At 43.0% G+C, this 27,794-nt stretch overlaps 1 protein-coding gene across 1 annotated transcript; it reads left to right on the top strand.

Moving 5' to 3' along the window:
- On the top strand, positions 1–26,275 carry C13H2orf92 (chromosome 13 C2orf92 homolog). The gene is given in 9 exon segments (XM_059943478.1): positions 1–10; positions 606–689; positions 2,505–2,663; positions 5,222–5,236; positions 6,987–7,055; positions 22,241–22,320; positions 22,323–22,356; positions 24,307–24,457; positions 26,143–26,275. Coding segments are annotated over 9 exon segments (735 nt in total).
- Positions 26,276–27,794: the final 1,519 nt, after the last annotated feature.

Below are 27,794 nucleotides of genomic sequence, written 5' to 3'. Positions count from 1 at the left end.
ATGACCTCAGGTCCCCGAGCCCCTCCCAAATATAGACCCACAGTGGGGATTAGTGCAGAGTATGCAGGAGTATTTTTCCCTCCCCTCCCAAATGAGAAAGCATCCCATTTCCAGAATGGTCAGTCACTGCTCGTTGGCCTCATTGCCTGTGGAGAGGAGAGTTTTTGTTGAAAAGCCCCTGAGCTGTGTGTCCATCTGTCTCTGTTCCTTCCCCAGCTGAGCGCTGAGCATGACCTTGCTTGGAACCAGCGCTGTTTACTGTCATTCATCATAGATAATAGCACTGAGATAGGATGAGGGGAGAGCACTTTCAGTCTCCGTGTCACATCAGCGAATTCTGTCCCCCCCTCCTCACAGACCTCCTGTGGTCGGCATCTTTCCCTTCAGTTTCAGATGAGAAAACCAAATCCCACAGAACTTCACTGCCCAAGATCACGCAGTGTTCAAATGTTGTACCGGAACCCAAGTCCAGTGCTCTTTCCCCTAGAGCTGGCCAACTGCAGGATGCTCCTCTCAAATACCATGCATGAGTGTATCGATTTAAAAAGAATTACATGCAGATCCAGTGAAAGATTGGCTCACAGCTAAGGTTTACTTTCCCATAGGTTATCCTCAACAAAAGAGCTTGAGAGATGCCGACTTTGCATTGAGTTCAAATAAGCGAGAAGAACATTTGGTTAAACTATTTGGTAAGTAATCTCCTCACGTGAAACTGTCAGGCTGTATGAAGAGTCTTGTGCGTGTCCGTGGTGGTCTCCCAGATAACCTGTTCCTGCTGCTCTGATGGGAAGGAAAGTGCTTTGCTTTGAGGCTAGAACGGGTTCTCTAAGTGTCAGAGTCTCAAGAAATTAAGAAAAACATAGAAGATAAACAGTTGGAAAGGATTCTGCTCCTTAAGCAGGGGTCCATGTAGCAGCAGCAGGGCCACCGTCTGGGATCTATTGGAAAAGCAGTGTCAGATCCCAGCTCAGACCAGCTGCACCACATCTGCCTAGATGAGGTCCCCAGTCGATTTCTGCATGTGGTAGAGATGGTGAGGCCCTGAGGCTGAGATAGACCTTCTCCCAGGTCCTCAGCCCTAACTGAGCAAGAGAATCCCCTGGGAGATTGTTAAAAAGAGACACGTGGTCAGATTTCCTGGCATGGGAAATCTACCTTTGCATCAGTAGTTTTTAAAGCTCTCCAGGTGATTCTAGGCTGGGACTCATTGATCTATTCCAAGCCTCCCAGGTAAATTTGAGAAAAACCAAGGCCTAGATGGAAGATGGTTGGGTAGGAAGCTCCAGGAATACGTCTCTTCACCGAAGCTATAACTGAGCTGGCAAGATCTATCTTAAGCAACTATTTTGGAACAAGAGATGAACATGTGCATAGTCCAGGAAGGAACTTGATGAAGAGATTGGTAAATTTTAGTGAATTTCAGTGTTCCACGTAGATCCTACCATTCTCCATCCCCCAGCCCCATGGCAGGTAGCCAAGTGTTTCGCAGCCCACATTCTCAGTGTGGCTTTCTGGTGCCACAATCTGGGTGTGGGTTGATCACTGCCTTTGATCACTGAGGGCTGGCACTGAGGCTGGCCATTGTTTCACTATCATGACCTAAAGAGCTTCCAAGAAATTCTGTCAAGGAGATTAAAAAGACAGTATTTTTTGTTTTTCTCCTTTTGAAATATAGACACTTACGGAAACCTTTGTCAGGTCACCGAGTAACTGCAGACATAACAAACTGGAAATTCAGCACCCATACACAGTAAGGAATATACACTTTGCCAAAATAGTTTGGAGAAGTCACAAGTGCATGGTTCCAGCCCTCAACAAGCCAAAACTGGCCATCCCTGAGGAGCGGGAGAATTAGATTTCCAAAGTTACCCAAATAGAATGTGTAGCTCTCAACAAAAAAAATTATGAAACATACAAAGAAACAGGACAGTATGGCCCATTCACAGGAAAAAAAAAAAAGAAATAGAACCCATCCCTGAGGAAGCCTAGGAACTGGAATTATTCATCAAAGATATTAAATCAACTGTCTTTAATATATTTAATCAGTAAAGGAAATGATGGACAAAGAAGGAAATAAGGAAAACAATGTTTGAACAAAGTAGAAATATCAATAAAGAAATAGAAGTTAGAAAAATGAGCCAAAGAGAAATTCTGAAGTTGAAAAGTACAGTAAGTGAAATGAAAAACTCACTGGAGGGATGTGACAGCAGATTTTTTTTTTTTTTTTTTTTAAGAAACTGACATTGCATTCTTTTTTTTTTTTTTTTAATTTTTTTTGGCTGTGTTGGGTCTTCGTTTCTGTGTGAGGGCCCTCTCCAGTTGCAGCAAGCGGGGGCCACTCTTCATCGCGGTGCGTGGGCCTCTCACTATCACGGCCTCTCTTGTTGCGGAGCACAGGCTCCAGACGCGCAGGCTCAGTAGTTGTGGCTCATGGGCCTAGTTGCTCCGCGGCATGTGGGATCTTCCCAGACCAGGGCTCGAACCCATGTCCTCTGCATTGGCAGGCAGATTCTCCACCACTGCGCCACCAGGGAAGCCCCGTGACAGCAGATTTGAACAGGCAGAATTAAGGATCCCTAACTTTGACCTGGGACACTTGAAATTATCCAGCCTGAGGAGCAGAAAGAAAAAAAATGAAATGAATAAACAGAGCATGAGGGCCTGTGAGACACCATCAAGAGTACCAACGTATACATTTTAGAAGTCCCAGAAGGAGAAGCGAGCAAATGACAGAGAACATATTTGAGGAAATAATGCTCCAAAACTTCCCAAATCTGACGATTATACACATCCAAGAAGCTCTACAAACTCCAGGCAAGGTAAATGGAAGAGACCGACACTAAAGCATATTATAGTCAAATTGTTGAAATCAAAAGACAAAGAGACTCTTGTCAGCATGAAAGAGAGAAACGACATTATGTACAAGGGATCCTCAATAAGATTAATGGCCAATTTCAACACAAAAATCATGGAAGCCAGAAGCAGTGATATGACATATTTAAAGTCCTGAAAGAAAAGTACTGTCAACCAAGAATTCTACATCTGACAGAACTATTCTTTGATCATGGAGGAGAAATTAAGACATTTCCAGATAAACATAAGTTAAGAGATATGCCCCGTTAGAAATACTAAAGGGAACACTTCAGACTGAAATGAAACAATACTAGACAGTAACTCAAAGCCATAAGGAAAAAAATAAAGAGTAGCTATATTATTTTCCAGCAAAATAGATTTCAAATAAAAAAGTTTACAAAAGACAAGGACATTATATATTGATAAGGGTTCAACACAGAAAGAAGACATAACAACTATAAACACATATCACACAGCAACAGAACCCCCAAATATATGAACCAATAATGGACAGAATTGAATGGAGAAATAATTCTACAGTAATAGTTGGAGACTTCAGTAACCCTCTCTCAATAACACATAGGGCTAGAAAGATAATAAGGAAATAGAAGACTTGAACAACAGTATAAACCAATTAGACCTAACAAACATATACAGAACACGCCACCCAACAACAGCAGAAAATACATTCTTATCAAGTGCACATAGAACGTTCTCCATATGTTGGCCACAAAACAACTCTGAATAAATTGAAAAAGATATAAATCATATAAAGTATCTTTCCTGATCACAATGGAATGAAACCAGAAGTTTACAACAGAGGGAAAACTAGAAAATACACAAATATATGGAAATAAGGCAACAGACTCTTAAATAACCAATAAGAAATTAGAAATTACCTTGAGAGGAATGAAAATCAAATACGACATACCAAAACTTATGCAGCAAAACAATGCTAAGAGGGAAATTTATAACTATAAATGCATACATTAAAAATAAGAAAGATCTCAAATAAATAACCTATCTGTATACTTTGAGAAATAAGAAAAACAATAGCAAACTAAATTCAAAGCTAGCAGAATGAAGAAGATAATAAAGAATAGAATGGAAATACATGAAGCAGAGAATAGAAAAAAAATAGAGAAAATCAATGAAACCAAAGATTGGTTCCTTAAAAAGATAACAAAATTAACAAATCTTTAGCTAGATTGAATGAGAAAAAAAGAGAGAAGACTCAATTATTAGTTAAGAATTGTGAGGACATTACTACAATCACAGAAATAAAAAAGATTATAAGAGAATACTATGAACAGTCGTATGCCAAAAAATTGGATAACTTAGAAGAAATGAGCACATTCCTAGAAACACACAAACTACCAAAACTGATTCAGAAGAAATAGAAAATTGGAATAGACTTGTAATAAACAAAGAGACTGAATCAGTAATCAAAACCTCCTAACAAGGAAGAGCCCAGATTCAAGTTGCTTCACTGGTGAATGCTACCAGGCATTTAAATGAGCTAACACTAATGCTTCTCTAACTCTTCCAAAAAATTGAAGAGGAGAAAACACTTCCTAACGAGTTCGAAGAGGCCAGTATACCCTGATACCAAAGCCAGACAAAGACGCTTTAAGAAAACTACAGAGCAATATCACTTGTACATATAAATGCAAAATTCCCCAACAAAATGCTAGAAAACCGAATCCAACATCGTATTAAAAGGATTATACACCAGACCAAGTGGGATTTATTCCTGGAATGCAAGCATCGTTCAACATAGGAAAATCAATCAATGCAAAAGACTACATTAACAGAATGAAATACAAAACCACATGATCATCTCAACTGATGCAGAAAAAGCATTTCAGGAATTCTGGGTTTGCCCTTCTTCCATGTATGCTGTTAAAGAGGCTTCAATAAATCGGTACTAACTGTCTGGCTGATTGATTGGTGGTCAGTGACCATGACTGAATGAATGAATGGATGCAGATAGCTCTTGCAGTCCGACTATCCACGCTTTCAGGAATTCCCATCTAGGAATGAGAACACTTTTCTCTTCTTGGCAGGTGCCCTGTGTCTCTGAATCCAGCCCCACATGTGTGGAAGGGGAGTGGGTGCATCTGAAGATGGGTGGCTGGTGCAGGGTTTAGAAGGATCCCATCGCCCCCATAGGCCTACTGACCCACCCCGTGCCAGGCCAGTGGGCCAATGCCAGGCATTGGTGGGCCACTGATAAACTTGCCAAGTTCTCCCTGAGCAACAGTTCAGGAACTTGTAGGTCGATGCATCCATCAAGGAAGGGGATGTGAGAACTCATCATCTTGAATGAGTGAAGTAATGGTTAAACCTTTTGTGTCCTTATTGTCAGCATTTATTCCATCAGGTGAGTAGACCACCCACCAATATACCAACAACCTTTGAAAAAAGACTCAGAATATACATAAAATGAATGGAATTTGTGATGATTATTTTCTGTTGCTTTTCAAAGTAAACCTAGAAGGACAAATGAAACTGCTGTCCCCAGGGAATAGTAGAAGACTGAAAACTTTAAAAGGGAAGGAGAAATTAATATAGTTCCAAAAGCGTAATCATGAAAAATTAGGAACAGTTTATAAACAAAGAGCTTTCTGACTAAAACTCTGTTTTGCTTTATTTTTACCCTCTGGCCTTCACCTATATTTATGGGCCATCCTGGGGAAAGTCTCAGAGATGGGTCAGAATGACAGCACGAATAAGAAGGAAAATTATGACACTACATATCATGAGATTTGGGACAAAGTTTCTAGCTATATATCTTTAGTGGGCAATGTTTACTGCCCCGGACATCTAGTGGAATCAAAATTTTTCAGAAATGATTTATGTTATTAGAATTTCCCTTCCCAAGAGAAGGAATTTTAGAGTGTAATTTCACATATTCGTTGAGTTTGTATTATTTATTCACTGTATTTATAGACTGCTTTACAGGGAAAAATATCAGATCTCCACTGCTGGTGTTAATATGCCTTTATTTACTTCACTTGAGATGAAATTCTAGGAGAAACAAGAAGCACAGCAGGCAAATCAGTTACAAAGAGAGACACAAAAGAAAGCAAGTATATGTCTTTAAAACTCTTTAAGTGCACATTTTTCTATAGACCTATGTACTGTATTATAGGTACTAAGCTATCATTTTACCGTTCTTTAAAACAGCTACTTGTGCAGCAAAGACAAATAGAGATATAAAGGAAAGAATTGTCTGAAACCCTCTCTATAACCTCCAAGATGAAAGTGTAACTATCCTTCTATTTTGGGGAAATCCCTCAACTTCATGTGTCCGGCAGGTTCTTACTCTCTGGAGGCTGTTCAGAGAACAGGGACTGGATTGCAAATGATGTTTCCCGTTCCTTACACCGGGAGCCCTGAGTGGTGTCATAACTCTCCGCCAAACACGCTTTATAGTTCCACGTGCATGACCTGGTTTGAGGCTAATCTCAGCCCTGGGTGAGAGCTGGTGCAGTCTTTAGTACCTCATTCCACGGATAAGACCAAGGACAAAAAAAATCACTTGCCCTAGGCCCAGCCGTAGAAATAACAAAAGTGATGAACACACTGTTCCCTTTAAAGCAGCTTCATATCATTATTATGTTTTAAGTAACACTTTTGAGAATTAAGGCAGGTATTCGATCGCAGGTCCTAAGGATAGAATTGGGAATCAGAAATTGCCAGCAGTGCACATTAGTGCCTGGGTAGCAGAGGAGTGAGAACTTGTTGGAATATTGCATACAGATGTGAATTCCAATTCCTGAGGTTCCTTTCCCACAGCCTGGGCTCCAGCCTCTGCAACCAGCTGGTGCTTCTCTCTACAATGACATATAAACTTTCAAACACACATTTCCAAGTACAAGTTGAATTCTATGTTAGCATTCATTTCAACACTGGATTGGGAGTTTGGGATTAGCAGATGCAAACTAGTGTATATAGGATGGATAAACAACAAGGTTCTACTGTATAGCACAGGGAACTATATTCAATATCCTGTGATAAACCATAACGGAAAAGAATATGAAAAAGAATTTAAACACACTGAAGATATGGGCCCAAGGGTGTACTGATAAAAATTTTTCAATTTTTTTTCATGTGTTTTATCATCACAGGAGCCAATGTTGATGGGAATTCTGAATCAGAATTTTTCCTTGGCAGCATGGACAGAATTTCCAATAATGGTAAATGCAAATGGATAAAATTGGAGTTAGGGGTCGATAAGTGATACCTCTTCTTCCTCTTGCCTGAGTTCAGAACCAAATGTGAGACTAAGCTGAGGGTCCAGCAGATGGAGCCCAGACCATTCTCTCCAGAAATACTTGGCTGGTTAATGTGGGTGCTTCACCTGGAGCTAGGAAGAGCGCTCCAGTCACTGGTAAGGTTTAGGATACCCTTGCCTTCTCCAAACCCCCTCCGTGAGAGAGTTTGCTTTTGTGAAATTCACAGCATAGAGAAGCAGATCAAAACGTTTGCTCTCTGCAGAGAGATAGAGACAGAGAGACAGAGGCAAGGAGAAAGGAGCCTGTAACAGGCACCTGAATCCCTCTCCCAAACTGAACAGTGAAGTCTCTCCCCAACCCCTGGGGGACGGGGCTAGTGAGGGGCTGAGCACTTTCTGGAAGTGGTACCCCAGAGGCGCTCTCTCCATCAAAGCAAAGGCTCATCTCAGATCCGATTATGATGGAAGCAGATGGGCTCTGAAGAGGAACTAGTTCCTCAGGATGAGGAACTAGAATCCCATGCAGCCTTTCTTCCCTAGACAGATTTAAAAATTTAAAAAGAAAAATAGGGAACTCCCTGGCCGTCCCGTGGTTAGGACTCAGTGCTTTCACTGCAGGGGGCACGAGTTTGATCCCTGGTCGGGAAACTAAGATCCTGAAAGCCATGCGGTGTGGCCAAAAAACAAACAAAAACAAAAAAGGCCAAATATGTCACTGTCTGAGTTGGTGAATATGTGGTCTTTGCTGGGTGCAGGAATAGGAACTAGGTCAGTGGTTCCCAAGCCCAACTGTGCATCAGCCACGGGGAAGAGGATGTGGAATGGAAAGAGCTTATTAAAAATCCTTATTCTCAGAACCCACCAAGAATCTCTAGAAACGGAGTCCAGGTTCTGCACATCTTTGCATATTCTCTGAGTGACTTGGATACAGTCGGCCAGATACCAGCCCCTGGTGTTTGGAACCACTGGCTTAGATGGTTTTCGGAGATCAGTTTACCACAGAAGTCTCTTTAAAATGAATACTTCTAATGTCCCTGAATTTACACTACACGTTTCCTTCTGTAAATTGCATGATAATCATAAATTAAATGCAGTTGGGCATCTCTTTGGTGCCTGGGTCTCCGCTGGGAGAAGTGAGAGGGTGCTTTTGTGCTGAGGACCGCACATGGGCTAGAATGGCTTCACCAGCACAGTTCACAGCGTCCCATTTTTCTGTGACATGGCTACCCAGCTGTCCCAACACCAGGTATTAAAAAGCCCATCTTTGCTCCAGTGACCCAAGAAGCCCCCTTTATCATATACTAAATTCCCATAAGTACTGGGTCTATTCCTGGGCTTTCTAGCCTAAACACTGGTCTGTTGGTCTCTGAACACGACAGTACTACACTGTTTTATTTATTTGTATCTTTTTTTAGACAATTTTTTAAAATTAATTAATTTATTTATTGTTTATGGCTGTGTTGGGTCTTCGTTTCTGTGCGAGGGCTTTCTCTAGTGGCAAGCGGGGGCCACTCTTCATCGCGGTGCGCGGGCCTCTCACTGTTGCGGCCTCTCTTGTTGCGGAGCACAGGCTCCAGACGCGCAGGCTCAGTAGTTGTGGCTCACGGGCCCAGTTGCTCCGCGGCATGTGGGATCTTCCCAGACCAGGGCACGAACCCGTGTCCCCTGCATTGGCAGGCGGACTCTCAACCACTGCGCCACCAGGGAAGCCCTACACTGTTTTAATTACAGAGGCTGAGACAGTATGCTTTCATGTCTTGCGGGACTAGTCCCCTTTTGGCAGTTTTTGTTTTTTCAGTGTTTTCCTGGTTATTTTTGCATGTTTGTTTTCCCCATGAACTTTAGTATTAACTTGTCTAACTTGATTAGAAGCCTGTTTGTGTTTTTATTGGCACTGCTTTCAATTTATAATGCAATTTCACTTTGGGGAAATGGATAGTAAGTCAAACCTACCTAGAAAAGGGGAGGTCTTTCCAATTTCTTTAAGTTTACTTTGAGCTCTTTCAGTGTGTGTTAAAGTTTTTCTCATGTAGATTTTGCACATATCTTAAGTTTATTCCTAAGTAATTTAATCTTCTGTGTCATTGTAAAGGGGGGTTTCCCTACCATTATATCCTCTACCTAATTAGTGTTTTGGTATAGAAAGGCAATTGACTTCTGTATATTAATTTTATATTCGACCACCTCATGCAATTCTAGGTTATGCCATTATATCATCAGAAAATAGAAAGAGTTTTACTTCACCAGTTATTGTGCTGCTGATTTCTTTATCATGTCTAATCGTCTATGCTAATACCTCTAGGACAATCTTGAGTACTAGTGGAGACGCAGTGGGCATCCTGCCTTGTTCCTGCTCTTAGAGGAAATGCCTTTAGTGTTTCCTGATTTAGATGCTGGTTATAGAACTAAGATGACTAAGGTACATACATATACACACACATAAATGCATACATACATACATATATATATATGTGTACATATATTCACATTGAGAATGTATCTGTCAATTTCTCTTTGCTTGCATTTAAAAAAAATTTATTTAATTAATTTATTTATTTTTGGCTGCATTGGGTGTTCGTTGCTGCGCGTGGCCTTTCTCTAGTTGCAGAGAGCGGGGGCTACTCTTTGTTGTGGTGCACGGGCTTCTCATCGCGGTAGTTTCTCTTGTTGCGGAGCACGGGCTCTAGGTGCGCAGGCATTAGTAGTTGTGGCACGTGGGCTCAGTAGTTGTGGCTCACGGGCTCTAGAGCGCAGGCTCAGTAGTTGTGGTGCATGGGCTTAGCTGCTCCGTGGCATGTGGGATCTTCTCGGACCAGGGCTCAAACCCGTGTCCCCTGCACTGGCAGGCGGATTCTTAACCACCGTGCCACCAGGGAAACCCTGATTGTGTGTTTTTAAAAACAGGTATGGGTGTTGAATTTTGTCAGGATCTTTGTAACTATTCATATGATTTAATTTTTCCCTTAGGGCTACTAGTATTGTATATGATATTAATGGGTTTCCTAATATTGAACAAACCTTGCATTCCTAGAATAAATCCCACTTGATCATAGGGAGATTTGGTGTGTCCCGTCACTACTCAGGAATCTTGGGCCTGGTTCCACCTTCTGTCCTGCTTCAGTGTATCCTGGGAAGTGGGGTTCCTTTAGCCACCAAGGAAGCAGTGGGCTGCAAGTCCTTGTGTGGAAATGCAGACCAAGTCACAATTTAGAACTTTTAAATATTGATACATATGATGGGTGTGTCTCCATCTGTACTCTTGCGCTAGTCCCTGCAAATGCGAGGTGTGGCCTGTCCAGGAGTGCACATTATAGTGCTAGGACACCCTGAATAATAAACACAATTGTTCGTTGTTTAAACGTAATTAAATGATCTACTTGGGGGACACACAGCTTACTCTCTAGCTTGGTCTTTTGATTTGTAAAACAATTCCTTCTGTTAATTGCTTTCAAATAAGGAACTGCCATTTTCCTTCATAGGAACCAGGACAAAATGTTTGTTCTTTTAACATCAGAATTAATTTATAACCTCCATCTTTTCTTTGCATACATTATTTTCTACTTAATGCCTTATTGTATTTAGGACTGTCTATATCCCCCTTTAAATTTACTGGTAATCATCCTTCTAGTACATATGCTGAAATGACCATAAGACAAATCATAACAATAACTGTTGCATTCACTAGACTGTCTTTCCCCAGGGCTGAGGAGTTAGGGTCTGATTTAAGGTAGGAGCTTAATAAGATTTGCTAAATGAATAAATGTGTGAATGAATGAGTGAATGGTACATTCTGAAAAAATAATAATCACTGTTATTATGATAAAATTAATGTACACTGAGCACTTGCTATGTACCAAAGGAGTTTTTCAACTACATTATTTAATGCCCACAGCAGTCCTATGTGTGTAGCATCATTATTAGTATGCCCCCATTTTCCATATGTAGATACTGAAGTTAAGTAACTTGCCGGAAGTCAAGCAGCTAGTAGGAGACAGTGCCGCTGTTTGAATGCAGGATGCCTGTAAGACACACCAGTTACACTTGCATAATTTGTATCCCTTTTAAGGACACCTGGAAGAACTTGTAGGCAGAAAGAGTTTCACAGACACCACATTGAACAATAATTTGCAGCTGCTTATGACTAGTCCTTAGATTTTCTCACTAGACCAGATGCCCAGTGTACCCAGGGCAAGACCTCCTTCTGTCTTCTGCTGAGTGGGTTCCACCTGTGCTGCTGATGTGCTCGAAACGTTGCCAGTGGAGAACAGGGAGGGTAGCATTTTCCTTTCAAGTAGTTGCCGTATGAAAGAACTGTCAAATACAGATGCTGCCAGTGAGCACTTCCTGTCCCCCTCCCCACCCCGGTTATGACACTGGAGGGGGCCTGGAGTCCCTGGTACCCCACTGAGCTTGGTCCCCTGGAAAAAGTGTACCATTCCCTCTCAGACTCTGTGGCATGCCCGAACTGGCCATGTTGGTAGATTTCTCTAGGACTTTTGCATGTTCCCCAAAATGACATCACCTTCTCGAAAAGTGTCCTTCGGTCATCAGCCTTATTGCTTTTTCTCCCTTCTCGGAGCTTGACTCGATGCTTGACCACTTTCTGAGCACAAAATGGATTTATTTTCCTCTGTCTTCCCAGATCCCCAAGGTATGCAGTGATCGATCTAAATTTGGCTTGAAGCCAATTCCATATTTTCTTTGTTAAAGGATCACATTACAAATTGATCATCACACTTATCTTGATAATCCATGATGTTGGGTTTCTAGGAGCCTCAAAATTAGAAGAAATATGTAGACTAGAAATCCTCCCTTGGGACTATACTGTGAGGTTGACTCATTTGATCTTACTGTTTTTGTAGGTCAAAAATGATCAAAGATCTCCAATTTCATGTGGCTAAACTTAATATCTTGGAAGTCCTTCAGGGATCTCTGCTTAATGGTACAGGTTGCATACCCAGGTCCAGGCTTCCTGCAGAGTGTAGATGCCTCTGTAAGGGTATCACTTCTCTCCATCCACAATTCTTGCACCAGAGCAGAGGTAGCTGATTAAAATCCTCATGTTCACATGGACACAAGTGAACGTTTCCTTTTTGTTCAACTGTCTTCCTTGGAATTTCATTCCTACTGTGGTTTTAAAATATCTCCACAAATTCTTTGATGCCCCTCCCTTTGAAAGATGGAGCTTCACCCCTGTCCCCTTGACTGTGGGCTGGACTTGGTGATTTGCTTCTAATGAATAGAATATGGCAGAAGTGATGATGTGCCACTTCATAGATTAGGTCGTAAAAGACCTTATGGTTTCCGGCTGGCTGTCTCTTCGATTAATTGCTCATTCAGAGGAAAGTCAGCTGCCATGTGAGGACACTCCAGCAGTCCTAAGGGGTGGCCCCTGTGATGGGGAACTGAGCCCTCCTGCCTAAGCCAATGAGGAGGTGAGGCCTTCTGCCAACAGCTTGTTAGTCATCTAGGATGCAGACCCTCCAGTGCCTTTCAGCCTTCAAACTACTGCAATCTTGGCCAAACAGACAGGCCTAGCTGGTGGTTCTGGCTCAGAGTCTCTCATGAGGTCGCAGTCAAGATTCTTTAAGATTCCTTCTCTTACTCAAGACCAGCTGTTGCTCTCCTTCCCTGTGGTAGGCACTGTGCCAGGAACTGGAGAGCTAAATGGGGCATTCTTGTCTTCCAAGAGCTCACAGCTAGTAAGAGAGTCAGTCTCATTAATAATCATTGGACATAAACATGCTAAAATTGAAAGTATGTTAAAAGTGCTTTAGGTTATACTTGCATGGAGCTTTGGGAGATTAAAAGAGAGGCAGGTCTGCTTGATAAGGTGTTTTGAGTAGGTGAACAAAGAAGAGGCATGAGGAGGCCCTGCATACAGTGGTGAAGGTGACACCCCACAAGAAAAGGAGGCCGACCAGGCCCCTCTTCAGAGGCCAGGAGCTGCTCTGAGGCTACTCTGTGGGGACCAGGAAATCCCAGACCACCCTGTCTGCACCTCTTCCTTAGCAGTAGTGACCTTTCAAAAAACCAGAATTAATGGTAAGGAGGAAGAGGGCCGGCTAGGAAGAGGGGTGAGGAAATTATCCTTTTTAGAAGTGAAGTGTCTTGGAAAAAGTGTGCCCAGGTCTGCGGAGAGTTCAAGGTCATAATGATCATAGCTCCACTGAAGGCAATCTAGTCCTCAGTTAACAGCGTAGCAATAAAGTGCTGTTAACATATAACCAAAGGTGCATTTCAATGCTAGAGTCTCCTGAGAGCAAAACAAACAAACAACACCCAAAGAAATTATGAAGATGTAAAACTTCAACTTCTCCTTGAGCACAAAGCGAAAATTTCTTGGTTCTGGGCTCATTTAAGATGATTTTACCAGGCCCAAGGTGTTACTGATTGACAGCTTGGATTGAGTCCACATCATGGAAATGCATGGGGGATTTGCTCCTTGTAATTGCTCTTGTAATGGACTGCTACTTTCTCATAGTTAGTGGCTTTCTAAAGTTGAAATAAAGTTTGGAAATTGACTGTATTTGGCAAAACTTGGTAATTGTGCTTATTTTTTTCCCACAGAAAATAATCCAACAAATGACCAAAATCACAACCCACCACATGTGAAAAACATCTTCCAAACTCTCCAAAGATCTTTAGGTAAATGAGAACTTATGACCATATTGATGATAAGTATGTATAGTGACTCCTGATTCTAGTTTTTGTTTTTGTGCTACAGAGACAAGGAATGTAAAAATTTGGGTTCAAGTGGCAAGTCTATCTTTTTTAAAACACTCTATGAAAGAGCAAGGCAAACACAACCCCTTAGTAGATTAACTCTATGTTATCCAGAGTTTTCTGTCTGTGTTTGTTAATCCCTTGACCCTGATTTGACAAGCTGGCACTTCCAAAGTCAAGTAATTATGAGTCATTTTAAGCTGAGAGTTTTCTCTCTTTTTCTAAGCCAAATTGAATAAAAAATAAATTTATTTCTTTCTCCAGAAATGTGAGGCTGTTATCACATACTTCCCAGACAGATTCACCAAACTCACCCCAAAGCTGCAGAATTAGCTGCAGTTTTTCAACCCTGTCTGTTTCTACTAAGCCATTCTGTGGTCCCTCTACCAATAAATGAATATTTCAGGGTATTTAATCTTCTGTATTGCCCTTGCAATTCAAGAAACATTCTTTTTAAAATTGAAGTATAATTGACTTAAAATATTATATTAGTTTCAGGTGTACAACATAGTGGTTCAATATTTTTATACATTACAAAATGATCACCATAGTAAGTTTAGTTACTATCTGTCGCCATACAAAGTTATTACAATATTATTGACTATATTCCCTATGCAGTACATTACATACCCGTGACATATTTATTTTATAACTGGAAGTTTGTTCCTCTTAATCTCCCTCATCTATTTCACTCATCTTCCCACGCCTCCTCCCCTCAGGCAACCACCAATTTGTTCTCTGTATTTATGAGTCTGTTTCTGTTTAGTTATGTTTCTTCATTTGCTTCATTTTTTAGATTCCACATGTAAGTAAAATCATACAATATTTGTCTTTCTCTGTGTGACTTATTTCACTTAGCATAATACTCTCTAGGTCCATCCATGTTACCACAAATGGCAAGATTTCATTCTTTTTTATGGCTAAGACTCCATTGTGTGTGTGTGTGTGTGTGTGTGTGTATAAAATATATATGTGACATCTTCTTTATCCATTCCTCTATTTTGTTCTTGTTTTTGATTTTGGCCGCACCTCACAGCATGTGGGATCTTAGTTCTCCGACCAGGGACCAAACCTGCACCTCCTGCACTGGAAGCGCAGAGTCTTAATCACTGGACCACCAGGGAAGTCCCATTCCTCTATTGATGGACACTTCTGTTGCTTCCATATCTTGGCTATTGTAAATAATGCTGCAGTGAACATAGGGGTGCATATATCTTTTCAAATTAGTGTTGCTGTTTTCTTTGGAAAACTATCCAGAAGTGGAATTGCTGTATCATATGATAGTTCCATTTTAAATTTTTTGAGGAACCTCCATACTGTTTCCATAGTGGCTGCACCAATTTACATTTCCACCAACAGTGTTCAAGGGTTCCCTTTTCTCCATATCCCTGCCAACAGTTGTTATCTCTTGTCTTTTTGGTAATAGCCATTCTGACAGATGTGAGGTGATATCTCATCATGGTTTTGATTTTCATTTCCCTGATATTTAGTGCTGTTGAGGATCCTTTCTTGTGTCTGTTGGCCATTTGCCTGTCCTCTTTGGAAAAAATGCTTATCCAGGTCTTCTGCTTATTTTAAAATCAGGTTGTTTGTTTGATATTGAGGTGTATATGTTCTTTGTATATTTTGGATATTAACCCCTTATCAGATATGTTGTTTGCAAATGTCTTCTCCCATTCAGTAAGTGGCTTTTTCATTTTGTGGATAGTTTCCTTTGCTGTGCAAAAGCTTTTCAGTTTGATTAGGTCTCATTTGTTTGCTTTTGCTTTTGTTTCCCTTGCCTGAGGAGGCATATAGCTGAGACTGGTGTCAAAGAGCTAACTGCCTATTTTTTCTTCTAGGAGTTTTATGGTTTTAGGTCTTATAGTTAAGTCTTTAATCTGTTTTGAGTTTATTTTTGTTCATGGAGTGAGAAAGTAGTCCAGTTTGATTCTTTTGCATGTGTCACTGTCCAGTTTTTCCAACACAATTTATTAAAGAGGCTGTCTTGGGCTTCCCTGGTGGCGCAGTGGTTAAGAATCCTCCTGCCAATGCAGGGGACATGGGTTTGAGCCCTGGTCTGGGAAGATCCCACATGCCGTGGAGCAACTAAGCCCATGCACGACAACTACTGAGCCTGCACTCTAGAGCCCGCGAACCACAACTACTGAGCCTGCGTGCCACAACTACTGAAGCCCGCGCTCCTAGAGCCCATGCTCCGCAACAAGAGAAGCCAGCGCAAGGAGAAGCCCCTGCACTGCAATGAAGAGTAGCCCCCGCTCACCACAACTAGAGAAAGCCTGTGCACAGCAATGAAGACCCAAAGCAGCCAAAAATAAATAAAATAAATAAATTTATTTTTAAAAAAAGAGGCTGTCTTTTCTCCATTGCATATTTTTGTCTCCTTTGTCATAGATTGACCATAAGTGCATGGGTTTATTTAGGGGTTCTCTGTTCTGTTCCATTTGTCTTTGTGTCTGTTTTTATGCCAGTACTGTAGCTTTGTAGTATAGTTTGAAATGAGGGAGCATGATACTCCAGCTTTGTTCTTCTTTCTCAAGATTGTTTTCGCTGTTCAGGGTCTTTTGTGTTTTCATACAAATTTTATTTTATTTTTTCCTCATTTCATTGATTGATTGAAGTATTGTTGATTTACAATATTGTATTAGATTCAGGTGTACAGCAAAGTGATTCAGTTATATATATATATACTTTTTTTTTTCCTGGTTCTTTTACATTATAGGTTATTACAAGGTATTGAATATAGTTCCCTGTACTATACAGTAAATCCTTGTTGTTTATCTATTTTATATATAGTGGTGTGTATCTATTAATCCCATACTCCTAATTTATCCCTCCTCCACGTTTTTCCCCTTTGGTAACCATAAGTTTGTTTTCTATGTCCATGAGTCTGTTTCTGCTTTGTAAATAAGCTCATTTGTATTGTTTTTTCGATTCCGCATCTAAGTGATATAATGTAATATTTGTCTTTCTCTGTCTGGCTTCATTCATTATGATCATCTCTAGGTCCATCTGTTTGCTGCAAATGGCAATACTTCATTCTTTTTTTCCATACAAATTTTAGAATTATTTGTTCTAGTTCTGTGAAAAATGCCATTGGTATTTTGATAGGGATTGCAGTGAATCTGTAGACTGCATGGTATATCTTTCCATTTGTTTATGTTGTCTTCAATTTCTTTCATCAAAGTCTTGTAGTTGTCCAAGTATAGCCTTTTACCTCCTTGGTAAGATTTGTTTCTAGGTATTTTATTCTTTTTAAAGCATTTGTAAATGGGATTGTTTTCTTAATTCACTTTCTGATAGTTCTTTGTTACTGTACAAAATGCAACGGATTTCTCTATATTAATTTTGTATTGTGCAACTTTATTGAATTCATTTATTAGTTTTAATAGTTTTGGGTGTGTGTGTGTAGGATTTTCTTTATATAGTATCATGTCATCTGCAAACAGTGATAGTTTTACTTCTTCCTTTCCAATTTGAATTCCTCTTATTTCTTTTTCTTGTCTGATTTCTCTGGCTAGGACTTCCAATACTGTGTTGAATAAAAATGGACAGAGTAGGCATCCTTGTCTTGTTCCTGATCTTAGAGGAAATTCTTTCAGCTTTTCACCATTGAGTATGATGTTAACTGTGGGCTTGTCATGTATGGCCTTTATTATGTTGAGGTATGTTCCCTCTACACCCACTTTGTTGAGATGTTGAATTTTGTCAAAAGGTATTTCTGGGCTTCCCTGGTGGCGCAGTGGTTGAGAGTCTGCCTGCCAATGCAGAGCACACGGGTTCAAGCCCCGGTCCGGGAAGATCCCACATGCCGCGGAGCAACTGGGCCCGTGAGCCACAATTGCTGAGCCTGCGCGTCTGGAGCCTGTGCTCCGCAACAAGAGAGGCTGCCATAGTGAGAGGCCTGCGCGCTGTGATGAAGAGTGGCCCCCACTTGCCGCAACTGGAGAAGGCCCTCGCGCAGAAACGAAGACCCAACACAGCCATAAATAAATTAAATAAAAAAATAAAAATAAAAAAAAAAAGGTATTTCTGCATCTATTGAGATGATCATATGGTATTTATTCTTCAATTTGTTAATGTGCTGTATCACATTGATTGATTTATGCAGATATTGAACCATTGTTGTATCTCTGGAACAAATCCCACTTGATCATGGTGTATGATCCATTTAATATATTGTTGTATTCAGTTTGCTAATTTTGTTGAGCATTTTCGCATCTATGTTCATCACTGATATTGGCCTATAAATTTCCTTTTCTGTGGTGTCTCTATCTGGTTTTCATATCAGGGTGATGCTGGCATCATAGATGGGTTCAGAAGCATTCCTTCCTCTGCAATTTTTTGGAAAAATTTGAGAAGGGTAGGATTAGCTCTTCTTGAAATATTTGGTCAGATTCACCTGTGAAGCCATCTGGTCCTGAACTTTTGCTTGTTGGGAGGTTTTTTTTTTTTTTTAAATTACTGATTCAATTTTATTACTGGTAACTGGTCTGTTCAGATTTTCTTTTTCTTCCTGATTCAGTCTTGGGAGATTATATGTTTCTAGGAATTTATCAATTTCTTCTGGTTGTCCATTTTATTGGCATATAATTATTCATAGTAATCTCTCATAATCCTTTGTGTTTCTGTGGTGTCAAGTGTAACTTCTAATTCGTTTCTGATTTTATTTATTTGGACCCTCTCTTTTTCTCTTGATGAGTCTGGCTAACGGTTTATCGATTTTGTTTTCAAAGAACGAGCTCAATTTCATTAATCTTTTTTTATTGCTTTTTAAGTCTCTATTTCATTTACTTCTGTTCTGATCTTTATTATTTCTTTTATTCTACTAACTTTGGGTACTTTTTGTTGTTTTTCTAATTCCTTTAGGTGTAAGGTTAGATTGTTTATTTGAGATTTTTCTTGTTTCCTGAGGTAGGCTAATGTTGCTATAAACTTCCCTCTTAGAACTGCTTTTGCTGCGTCCCATTGATTTTGGATCAGTGTGTTTCCATTTTCATTTGTCTCTGGGTATTTTTTGATTTCCTCTTTAATTTCTTCAGTGACTTATTTGTTGTTTACATGCATGTTGGGTGTATTTTTGGCAATTTTTATGTTTATGTTTTTGGCAGTTTTTTTCTTGTAGTTGATTTTTCCTATCATTATGGTCAGAAAAGATGTTTGATATGATTTCAATCTTCTTAAATTTATTGTAACATATATTATGTAATATATATATATGATTTTTTTTGGCCATGCTGTGTGGCTTGTGGGATCTTAGTTCCCCGACCAGGGATCAAACCCGTGCCCCCTGCAGTGGAAACGCTGAGTCCTAACCACTGGACCACCAGGGAATTCCCTATATATGATTATTTTAAGTTGATGGTCTCTTAAGTTCAAATGCATTCTAATAATCCTGCATTTCCACTCCTGCACCCCCACCATATTTAATGTTGTTGACATCATATTTTATATCTTTTTGTTTTGTGTATCCCTCAACTACTTATTGTGGAGGTAGATGATTTTACTACTTTTGTCTTTAGGTCCACTACCTTACTGTATATTTGCTTTTACCAATGAGCTTTTTCCTTTTGTAATTTTCATATTTCCAGTTGTGGTCTTTTTTTTTTCCACTTAGAGATGTCCTTTTAAATTTTCCTGTAAAGCTGGTTCAGTGGTAACTCTTTTAGCTTTTGCATGTCTGTAAAACTCTTTATCTCTCCCTCAAATCTGAATGATAGCTTTGCGGGGTAGAGTATTCATGGTTGTAGGTTTTTTGCTTTCACCACTTTGAATATATCATGCCCACTCCCTTCTGGTCTGCAAAGTTTCTGCTGAAATGTCAGCTGATAGCCTTATGGGAGTTTCCTTGTACATAGCAAGTTGCTTTTCCCTTGCTGCTTTTAGGATCCTCTCTTGATCTTTATTATTTTTTTCTTTTTCTTTTTCTTTAAATTTTTATTGGAGTATAGTCTTTTTAAAAAATATTTATTTATTTATTTAATTTTATTTTTGGCTGCATTGGATCTTAGTTGCAGCATGCGGGATCTTCCATTGTGGCATGTGGGCTCCTCGCTGCACCAGGTGGGCTTCTCTCTAGTCGCAGTGTGCAGGCTCCAGAGCGTGCAGGCTCCAGAGTGCACGGGCTCAGTAGTTGCGGCGCACGGGCTCTCTAGTTGTGGCCCATGTGCTCAGTAGTTATGGCGCACGGGCTTAGCTGCCCCGTGGCATGTGGGATCTTAGTTCCCCGACCAGGGATCGAACCCGCGTCCCCTGCATTGGGAGGCAGATTCTTAACCACTGGACCACCAGGGAAGTCCCTGGAGTATAGTCTTTATCTTTAATTTTTGTCATTTTAATTATGTCTCGGTGTAGACCTTTTTTGGGTTCATCTTGTTTGGGACTCTGTGCTTTCTGTACCTGGATGTCTGTTTCCTTTCCCAGGTTAGCGAAGTTTCAGCTATTATTTCTTCAAATAAGTTCTCTGCCCCTTTATTTCACTCTTCTCTTTCTGGGACCTCTGCAATGTGAATGTTAGTATGCCTGATGTTGTCCCAGAGGTCTCTTAAACTATCCTCATTTTTAAAAATTCTTTTTCCTTTTTTATGTTCAGCTTGGGTGATTTCCACTCCTCTGTCTTCCAGTTTGTGGATCCATTCCTGTGTATCACCTAATTTACTGTTGATTCCTTCTAGTGTATTTTTTATTTCAGTTATTGCATTCTTCAGCTCTGTTTGGTTCTTCTTTATATTTTTAAGCTCTTTGTTAAACTTCTCATTGTATTCCTCCATTTTTCTCCTGAGTTTGTTGAGCATCTTTAGGATCATTACCTTGAACTCTTTATGAGGTAGATTGCTTATCTATACTTCAGTTAGTTCTTCTTTGGGGGTTTTGTCTTATTCCTTCATTTGAAACATACTTATTTGTCTCCACGTTTTACCTAATTCTCTGTGTTTATTTCTAAGTATTAAGTAGGTCAGTTATGTTTCCCCATCTTAGAGACTTTGTGGCCTTGTGTATGAGACTTCCCGTGGGGCCCAGCAGCACACTCCCCTCTGGTCACTTGAGCTATGTGCTCAGGGGGGCTCTTTTGTTGTGGCAGGGCTGGCTACTGTGGATGTGCTGGTAGGTGAAGTTGGCCCCTGACTTGGTTGGCTGCCAGGCCCTGCCTTGTGCCTGCTGGTGTTGGGGGGCTGGGGCCTGGTGTGGCTGGCTGCACAGCCCCGGGGGGGGGCGGTCCTGGGACTGCTGCCAGCCCGTTGGTGGGCAGGCAGGCCCCCGGCGCTAACAGACTAGAGGGAGGGCTCCAAAATGGTGCTTGCCAGCCCCAGAGTCCTTGTGGTAGAACAAGATCCCCCAAATGGCTGCTGCCAGCATCTATGTTCCCAGTTGCCTCCTTCCTCTCTGGGAGCCTCCCCAAGATCAGCAAGTGGGTCTGACCAGTGTCCTTTCAAATTATTGCCTCTGTGCTGGGGCTCGGAGTGTGTGAGATTTTGCATGTGTCCTTTAAGCACAGAGTCTGTTTCCTACAGCCCTTTAGCTCTTCCGTCGGCAAAGCCTGCTGGCCTTCAAAGCCAGGCATCCTGGTGGCTCGTCCTCCCAGTGCAGGAGCCCGGGGCTGGGGATCCCGATGTGGGGTTTGGACCCCTTGCTCCCTGGGGAGAACCTCTACAGTTATGATTATCCTCCTGTTTGTGGCTCACCTCACCTCGCCTGGGGCGTGGTACTGACTATACCCTGTCTCACTGTGGTTCCTTCTTTATAGCTTTAGTTGTGGGAAGTCTTTTCTACTAGTCTTCAGGTCGTTCTCATAGACAGTTGTTCTGGACACAGTTGTGACTTTGATGTGCCCCTGGGAGGAGATGAGCTCAGGGTCTTCCCACTCTGCCATCTTGGCCACATACCTCCAGAAACATTTTTTTTATAGTATTTTGTGGTTTCTGAATTGTTTTCACGAACATTATGCTATCAGTGAGGTAGGTCTTATTACTTCTATTTTATACTAGTTGAGACTGGGGTCGGAGAGGCTCAGCAACTATGTGAGAGGTTCTGGCTGGGCCCTGCAAGGGTGCTCCCCGCTCAGCAGCACCAGGCACCACCCAGGGAAAGTGACAAATGCACGTTCTCAGCCCCCACACCCTAGACTTCCTGAATCAGAAACTCTGGTGTGGAGCCCAGCGATCTGTGTTTTAACAAGGCCTCCTGGTGATTCTGAAGCACACTCCAAGGTGAGAACCACGGCCTCAGTCTACCCAGGAATTTGTTAGGTTAAAAAAATAAACGAAAACAAAACACTGATGTCCGTTTGGACCTTTCTCCAAAATCCTAACTCCTCACTTTGACTCTAGAGGCAGTTACTTTCATCATGAAAACAGAACTAATCACAGCTGCTGGGTGTTTTTAGATGAACCCATTTGGTCTTTTGTCTTTTGTCTTTTGTAGGTCACATTGCAGAGGAGAAGAGGGATAAAGAATCCTCTCTCTTCGACAGGGATGTAAGTGATGAGCAGTTAACAACCGTAAAAATAAAGGAACACTTCAAGAAGCAATCAGTCCAGGTAATAATCTATAGAGTGTGAGCTAAATAAGGTACCTACCTATGGATGACTTCAGAATGCAACTGTTTGCCTTTCATGGTGTTTTAATGGACTAGATGTCAGCACACCTTTAATTTACCCACGAAAGCATATGATCTACAGTTAAAATTATGCATTAAACTAACTCTAGGAATTTGCCATCCACCCTTTCAAAAAGATGCTGCTTTGATGTTGTTTCTACAAGCCAGGGTCATCCATAACGTGGGCACCATCATCACAGTCCTTGACGTTACTGAGCACTGATGCTTTCTAACAAACAGGAGGGATTAAATGCCAAAGGGTAACCTAGTCCTTGATCTTCATCCTTAGATTACTTGAGGCTGGGCCCATTCAGAGTGAGTAGAAACTTGCCATCATGGCAACGTGCTGGTACCAAGCCCAGGACACTCCCTCCATGTAGCTACCCACTATCAGAATTATACCTGGTTGTCACTTCCTAACTCTAAGAAATTAAATGCTGAATTATTGCAACAGAGCCCTTAAAGTTGCTTGATGCCGCTGCCTCTTGACATAGCATCGATGAAGGTGGGAAGTTGGACGTGCCTCAGTTTTCTCCCCATAACCCAAGAAGGCCGTTGGCCAGCATGTCGCGCCTGCATCACTAGGCTCCCCTCAGCAGCTCTCCACATCTGATTCCTATCATTGTACCTCTGTGCCCCATTTCCCTGATTCCTTTGTCTTTTTTGGGTCACATTACAAATGGGGTAACCGAAGCTCTGAGTCCCCAGTGTCAGCTGAGGACTCTTTCCTGAGATCTAGCTAAGATTGCCTTGTACAGTATTCCCAAGCCCACGTGTAGTGACATTCCAAATCTACCCTCAAGGTTTCTACAAGTCCCTAAAGGGCTGAAAAAGCTTGGGATCATCTTGGCATCATGTTTGCCTTATGTCTTGAAATTCCCCCAAACCTACACACCCGAGGCAGATAATGTATGTGGCAGAATTACCTGGAGCTGGGGGTGGAGGAGGAGGGATGAGGGGCAGCAGAGAAGAGGTTGTATCACTGCCCTGTGAAAGCTTCAGACTGAATACTTGACTCCATTTTTTTTTTTTTTATTGAAGTATAGTTGATTTACAATATTGTGTTAGTTTCTGGTATACAGTAAAGTGATTCAGAATATATACACACACACACACACACACACATATATATATACGTATGTATTCTTTTTCAGATTCTTTTTCATTATGGTTTATTACAGGATATTGAATATAGTTCCCTGTGCTATACAGTAGGACCTTGTTGTTTATCTGTTTTATATACGGTAGTTTGTATCTGCTAATCCCAAACTCCTGATTTTTCCCTTCCCCCCCTTCCCCTTTGGTAATCATAAATGTGTTTTCTATGTGAGTCTGTTTCTGTTTTGTAAACAAGTTCATTTGCATCGTTTTTTTAGATTCCACATATGAGCGATATCATATGATATTTGTCTTTGTCTGACTTACTTCACTTAGTATGACAATCTCTAGGTCCATCTGTGTTGCTGCAGATGGCATTATTTCACTCTTTTTTATGGCTGTTGACTCCATTTTTCTTTTTTTAAATTTATTTATGGCTGTGTTGGGTGATTCCATTTTTCTTAAAAGCCGTTGCAGCGGGACTTTTCACCTCCTGTAGTGGCCCTGTCTCCTCCCTCCATCTTCACTCTCCTCTATTCCTCTCCTCACCTCCTCCAAACTGGTTGCTTTGCTGTTTGCCAGCTCATACCCTCAGCATCTCACCTCCACCATCAAAGGTTGTGAATGTCTTTTCCTAAACACAGCCAGTTTATTCCCCAAGAGGACTTGTGGAACCAGCAGCTGAGATGCTAAGGTTTTCATTCGGGCTCCAAGCAGAACCAACCAGTTGTCCCTACAGAGGCGTACGGGGTCGTCGCTCTCTGTTTACTCGGCCGTGCGTCTTCTCATTTAGATGTTCCAAGCAGGAGTATGCCACGCGCGCAGCTTCTGCACTTTCTGCAGAGGGACATCAGCATCGCCGCTGTCTCGGTGGCAGGAATCTTCACGGCCACGGTGTTGCTGCTGCTGGCGTTGGTCACGGACATCAGGAAGAAACAGCCTTTGTGAGTGGCTCTTAGCGCCCGCCTGCCTTCCAAGAACTCACAGGTTTTTGTACCAACGTTGCCCCAGAATTTCCTCTGACCCTGGGTTTAGGAGGACAGCGGGGACCTCTGAGCCTGGTTGTGCGTCAGCGTCAGCTGACGTGCTTCCTAGACGTGCAGATCACCCAGGCCATTGGGTTCTCAGACACTGCCTTGTGGTTCTGATGCGCAGCTGGGTTTGGGGTTTCCTGGTTTGGGCCATCCTTGCCTCTGAAGGCCTCCGCAGGTGAGGCCACACCTCTTCCCATACTGAGGGCCACTGAAAGAGGAGATGGTACAGTCTCTGGCTGAAAGATTGGAAAACAGGAATATGGATGTAGAAAAGAAAGGCAAAGCATAGCTCCAAGTGTGTGGGGAGGGAAGAGGCTGTGGAGGGGAGGAGAGGCTGACGTTCAGCCCGTTCACACCGCTGCAGCTGCGCTGATGGTTAGAATATTGAAAGGTGCCTCTGTTGGTTGGTAAACAGCCCCTTCCCAGGACCTCCCCAGACTTCCCAGTCTTCCCTGTGACCCAGCAAGTGAAGGGTTAATGGCTGGTGCGGAGGGGCGGAGGGGTGCGGTGAGAGGGCCTCCAGGGCTCTGCTCCAACAGTGGCCACTTTGAACAGTCAATGTATGTCTGTACCAGTTGTAAGTCCTTCAACTCTCCCCCTGGTGAGAGGGCTCAAACACAGTGGCTCTAACCAGGAGCCGGCACTGGAAAGCAAAGGGTTTACAAGATTACGCATTTGCAGTAATTGCACCTCGAAATTATGTGCCTTGGTCTGCATCCCTTGGGACCCACATTCCTGATGACGGGGAAAAGCAGCTCTCCAAGGCCCCTCACGTCCTGCCCAGCGCTGTGTTGGGTCCTCGGCCTGTCCACAGAGAAAGGAGGAGGCCGTGGTGTGTGACGAGGGGTGAAGTGTCCACCCCCCATCCCGTTCCCGCCGAACTCTGCAGTATTTAAATTTCCCCACGAGAGTTGCATTGCTTTCCCTAAAAGTGTCCTTGAAAATGCCAGGCTCCCAGGACGGGTAACCCATTCCGGCCAGCCACCATCGCCTCCCACCCAGCTGCCTCCTCTGAGAGAGCAGTGGGTCTCCTGAAGCAAAAGGGGAACCCTGAATATGGCAGAAGTTAGAGAAGATTTAAAGACCTCTTGGAAATAAGTTTGACCCGCTTCACAGTTCTGACTGGGGCTTATCCATTGGATTCACCATTTCCCTTCCGTGTCTCTCAGAGGTATCAAAAGAAGTGGTGAAGGGGAGTTCCCTGGCCGTCCAGTGGTTAGGACTCCGCGCTCTCACTGCGGAGGGCCCGGGTTCGATCCCTGGTCAGGGAACTAAGATCCTGCAAGCTGCGTGGTGCAGCGGGGCGGGGTGAGGGGGCGGAAGAAGTGGTGAAGATTGGCTCCATCCCACAGAGACGAATCAAAGCTGTGGAGAGCCTGCGTTAGTTATGAGAACGTGGCGGGAAAGGATTTTCCCAGAGACTCTGTGTTGCCCCAAGGCAAAATGAATTTCACACACGACAAGCCTTCGTGACGGGAAGTACATAGAGTCCTCACCCCTCAGAAACATCAGCCTCTATTTCCTCCCAAGGAGTAGCCGGTAGGAATTGCTACGCATTTAGTTGTGCAGTACAGTGCCTGTGTGTTTTGTTTTAGATCTCCTCCAGCAAACATGGCGTACAATATTTTTATAATGAATGGAAAGACTTGGTGGCAAAAGTCTCAAGAAAAGAAGACCAGAAAACATGCAGGAAAACAGGAACAGGTGAAGTTACATGCCAGTGTCTAAGCCAGGTGATGGGGCCAGCCAACCAGCACCCAAAGCCGTGATGCGAGGCGATTCTCCATCCAGACTCGGTGGAGAGGCAGTTGGATTTCTGGCTGTGAGGTGCACCCTGCAAAATGTTTACCTCTTCCTCTCAACTTTGAATGGACCAAGAAAATTTTGGCCACAGAATGCTCATAATGGTAATGGCTTTAATGACTAGTACAGGAGACTTAGCACATTTCCCCAAAGACTGACCCGACACACAATGGATTCGTTTATTAAAGCAGTGCTTCGTTTTCTCAGCCATTCATTGAACAGATATGAATTGAACACCCAATATACAGACAATATCAAAATACATGAGGCAACCAAAGGTACTCGCATCAGCAGGCATGGCCCTCGCAGGTTTCTGAGGACATGGCAGACAGCTGGCTGAGGCCCTTTGGTAGTCGGTTTATGCCTCTCTGTCCCCATGGCTAAAGGCGCCAAGGGTCTGAGGGCTGGGGTCCAGAGGAGAAAGGGGAGAAGGGGGTGACTCATGTTGGTGTTGCAGGCCCAAGAGAGCAGCCACTGCAGCTCAGGCAGCTCTCGCCCCTACATTGGAAGGCAGGGTCCAGAGAGAAGGACGCTGCCCCGCCCCCCGCCCCCCGGGAGGGAGGGTCCTGAGGCTGGGGGAGGATGTGTACCGCCACACGTGCGGCCACCGCGGCCCCTCAGGTCCACGTGCTCCAGCTCTGATTCATGCCTTCTCGCCTCGACCTGAAGAGGATGCGCACTCCCTTGTGGTGCCAGTCAGGGGATGCAGAAGGGGCAGTGGGGGAGCCCAGCCACGAGCACGCTGGCGGGGGGGTCTCAGCTGCACTAGGAAGGGCGAGGACGGGAGCGAGATCTGAGGTCAGAGATTCAAAGAAGGGGTGTGGCCTAAGCAAAGGGTCCGAATCAAGGGGTGGGGGGACCTGGCCCAAGACACCCGTGAGGGGCATGGCCTGAGGGCCCAAGCGAGGGCTTGACTTGAAGGGGTTCGGGGTGAAGCGTGTTAGCCGGGGAGGGAATGGGGCTCTAGGGAGGAGGTGGCCTCGCGAGGGCCGAGGGCACACCGTGCTGGACCTGCCAACAAAGGGTAGACTGGAGCGCACATGGAGAACCCAGGAGGGGTGCGTCAGGGAGGGCATGGTCCCGGGACCAGAGGCGTAGCCGGGACGTTAGGGCCTGGCTGGTGTTCACCCCTCCCTGAGGGAGAACGTCCTCTAGCGCGGGGATATCGTTGGCTGCTCTTGCTCTTGTTGTAGGAAACATCTACAGTTTCCCCAGGGGTAGACCTTGTGCAGGCCAAGAGGCCCGCCCAGGCTCGTACTCCCCCTGGCTGGAGAGGACCCAGGCCTCCTGCTAGCTGCCAGCCTCCACACTCCTTTCCTGGGTCTCAACAAGTCTCTTGGGTCACCTTCCCAGCTTCAGCCTGGGACCCATCCTCCACCTTAATAAGCTGCACTTACTGAGACCCTGTTATGTGTGTAAACTCTCGATCCATATTTTTTTATTG

The sequence above is a fragment of the Balaenoptera ricei genome, chromosome 13 (genome assembly GCF_028023285.1).
Source record: "Balaenoptera ricei isolate mBalRic1 chromosome 13, mBalRic1.hap2, whole genome shotgun sequence".
In the NCBI taxonomy this organism is placed as follows: Eukaryota; Metazoa; Chordata; class Mammalia; order Artiodactyla; family Balaenopteridae; genus Balaenoptera; species Balaenoptera ricei.
This window is presented reverse-complemented; position numbering and strand designations above follow the sequence as displayed.